Genomic DNA, 1,018 nt, shown 5'->3' on the forward strand with positions numbered 1-1,018 from the left:
GAGATACTTGAGGACACGGCACAAAACGGAGCAATACAAGTTCTTCAGACTCCCCCACCGTTCCCAACTGTAAATGTACAATTGGGTAAGACATTCCAGCTCATCTGAACACTAACCCTTTCACGAACAGTTTGGCACACATTTCAGACGAGGCGCCGCCTTCGGACGAGAAGGAAACAGATCTAGCAAGAGTTATTCGAGACGATAATGCTGCACAGAGAAGAATGAGGGACGCCTTTGTTGCAAGGAGACGGGCATTCCAGGCGCTGATGAGCGACGTAAGATCACATGTCGTCACAGTTTTCGCACGGAAACGTAGAAACGTTGAGGGTGATTTTTCAGCAGCAGGAATCAGTCCAGTTTTTGCGAGACCTAGGAGAGGCATCGAAGAATTTGGTCTGAAGCATCTGCTCTGTAAGGACTGTGAAGGCCAGAAGTGCTCGCACCAGACACTGAACCCTGCCATAGTTGCAAATATCGGCCTCCCTGTGGTTACACCACCTCCGCACCTCCGCAGGAGATAATATCTGGCATTGGTGGCACAGGACAACGTTTCGCGGATTCTCGGCAAACAGCGCACTCATGATGATAACATCAGGTGTTGTTTCCCCCGTGTGAATACGGCCATATCCATGTGTAGTGGCGTCATCTGTACGGAAACGAAAGAACACTTTTGTTATTGGCCAACATAGAAACGCCTGGCACCAAGTGACGTCGTCAGCCAACAGTAAGCGTTAGATTCGAGAAGAAACACTCAACAGATTTCTGTCGCCAGCAAGCGGTAACGCGAGCTTCCGGACACAGTTCGAACTGATACGTGGTTGACGATCTGCTCGTCCCTCCCACCGTTGACCTTGCCCACCTCCGCCACACCTTAGTAATTTATGTCTCACTGGGAGTGTAGGCGGTCACGATCGTTGCCAAAAGTATTCGAGAAGCAAAATATGGCTGTATAGGGTGTTTGAAAGCTGCCTCAACAAGTGAGGCTTGGGGCCGTATAGAAGCCATGCATGTATTC

General features: G+C 49.9%; 1 protein-coding gene across 1 annotated transcript; it reads left to right on the top strand.

Moving 5' to 3' along the window:
• Positions 1 to 402, top strand: TGME49_324400 (hypothetical protein; the record flags this gene model as incomplete). Its single annotated transcript, XM_018783070.1, has 3 exons — positions 1 to 85; positions 148 to 278; positions 343 to 402. Coding segments are annotated over 3 exons (276 nt in total), but the record flags the coding sequence as incomplete, so codon positions are not given.
• Between the last annotated feature and the right edge of the window lie 616 nt (positions 403 to 1,018).

This window comes from Toxoplasma gondii (genome assembly GCF_000006565.2).
Source record: "Toxoplasma gondii ME49 unplaced genomic scaffold asmbl.1468, whole genome shotgun sequence".
Lineage (NCBI taxonomy): Eukaryota > Apicomplexa > Conoidasida > Eucoccidiorida > Sarcocystidae > Toxoplasma > Toxoplasma gondii.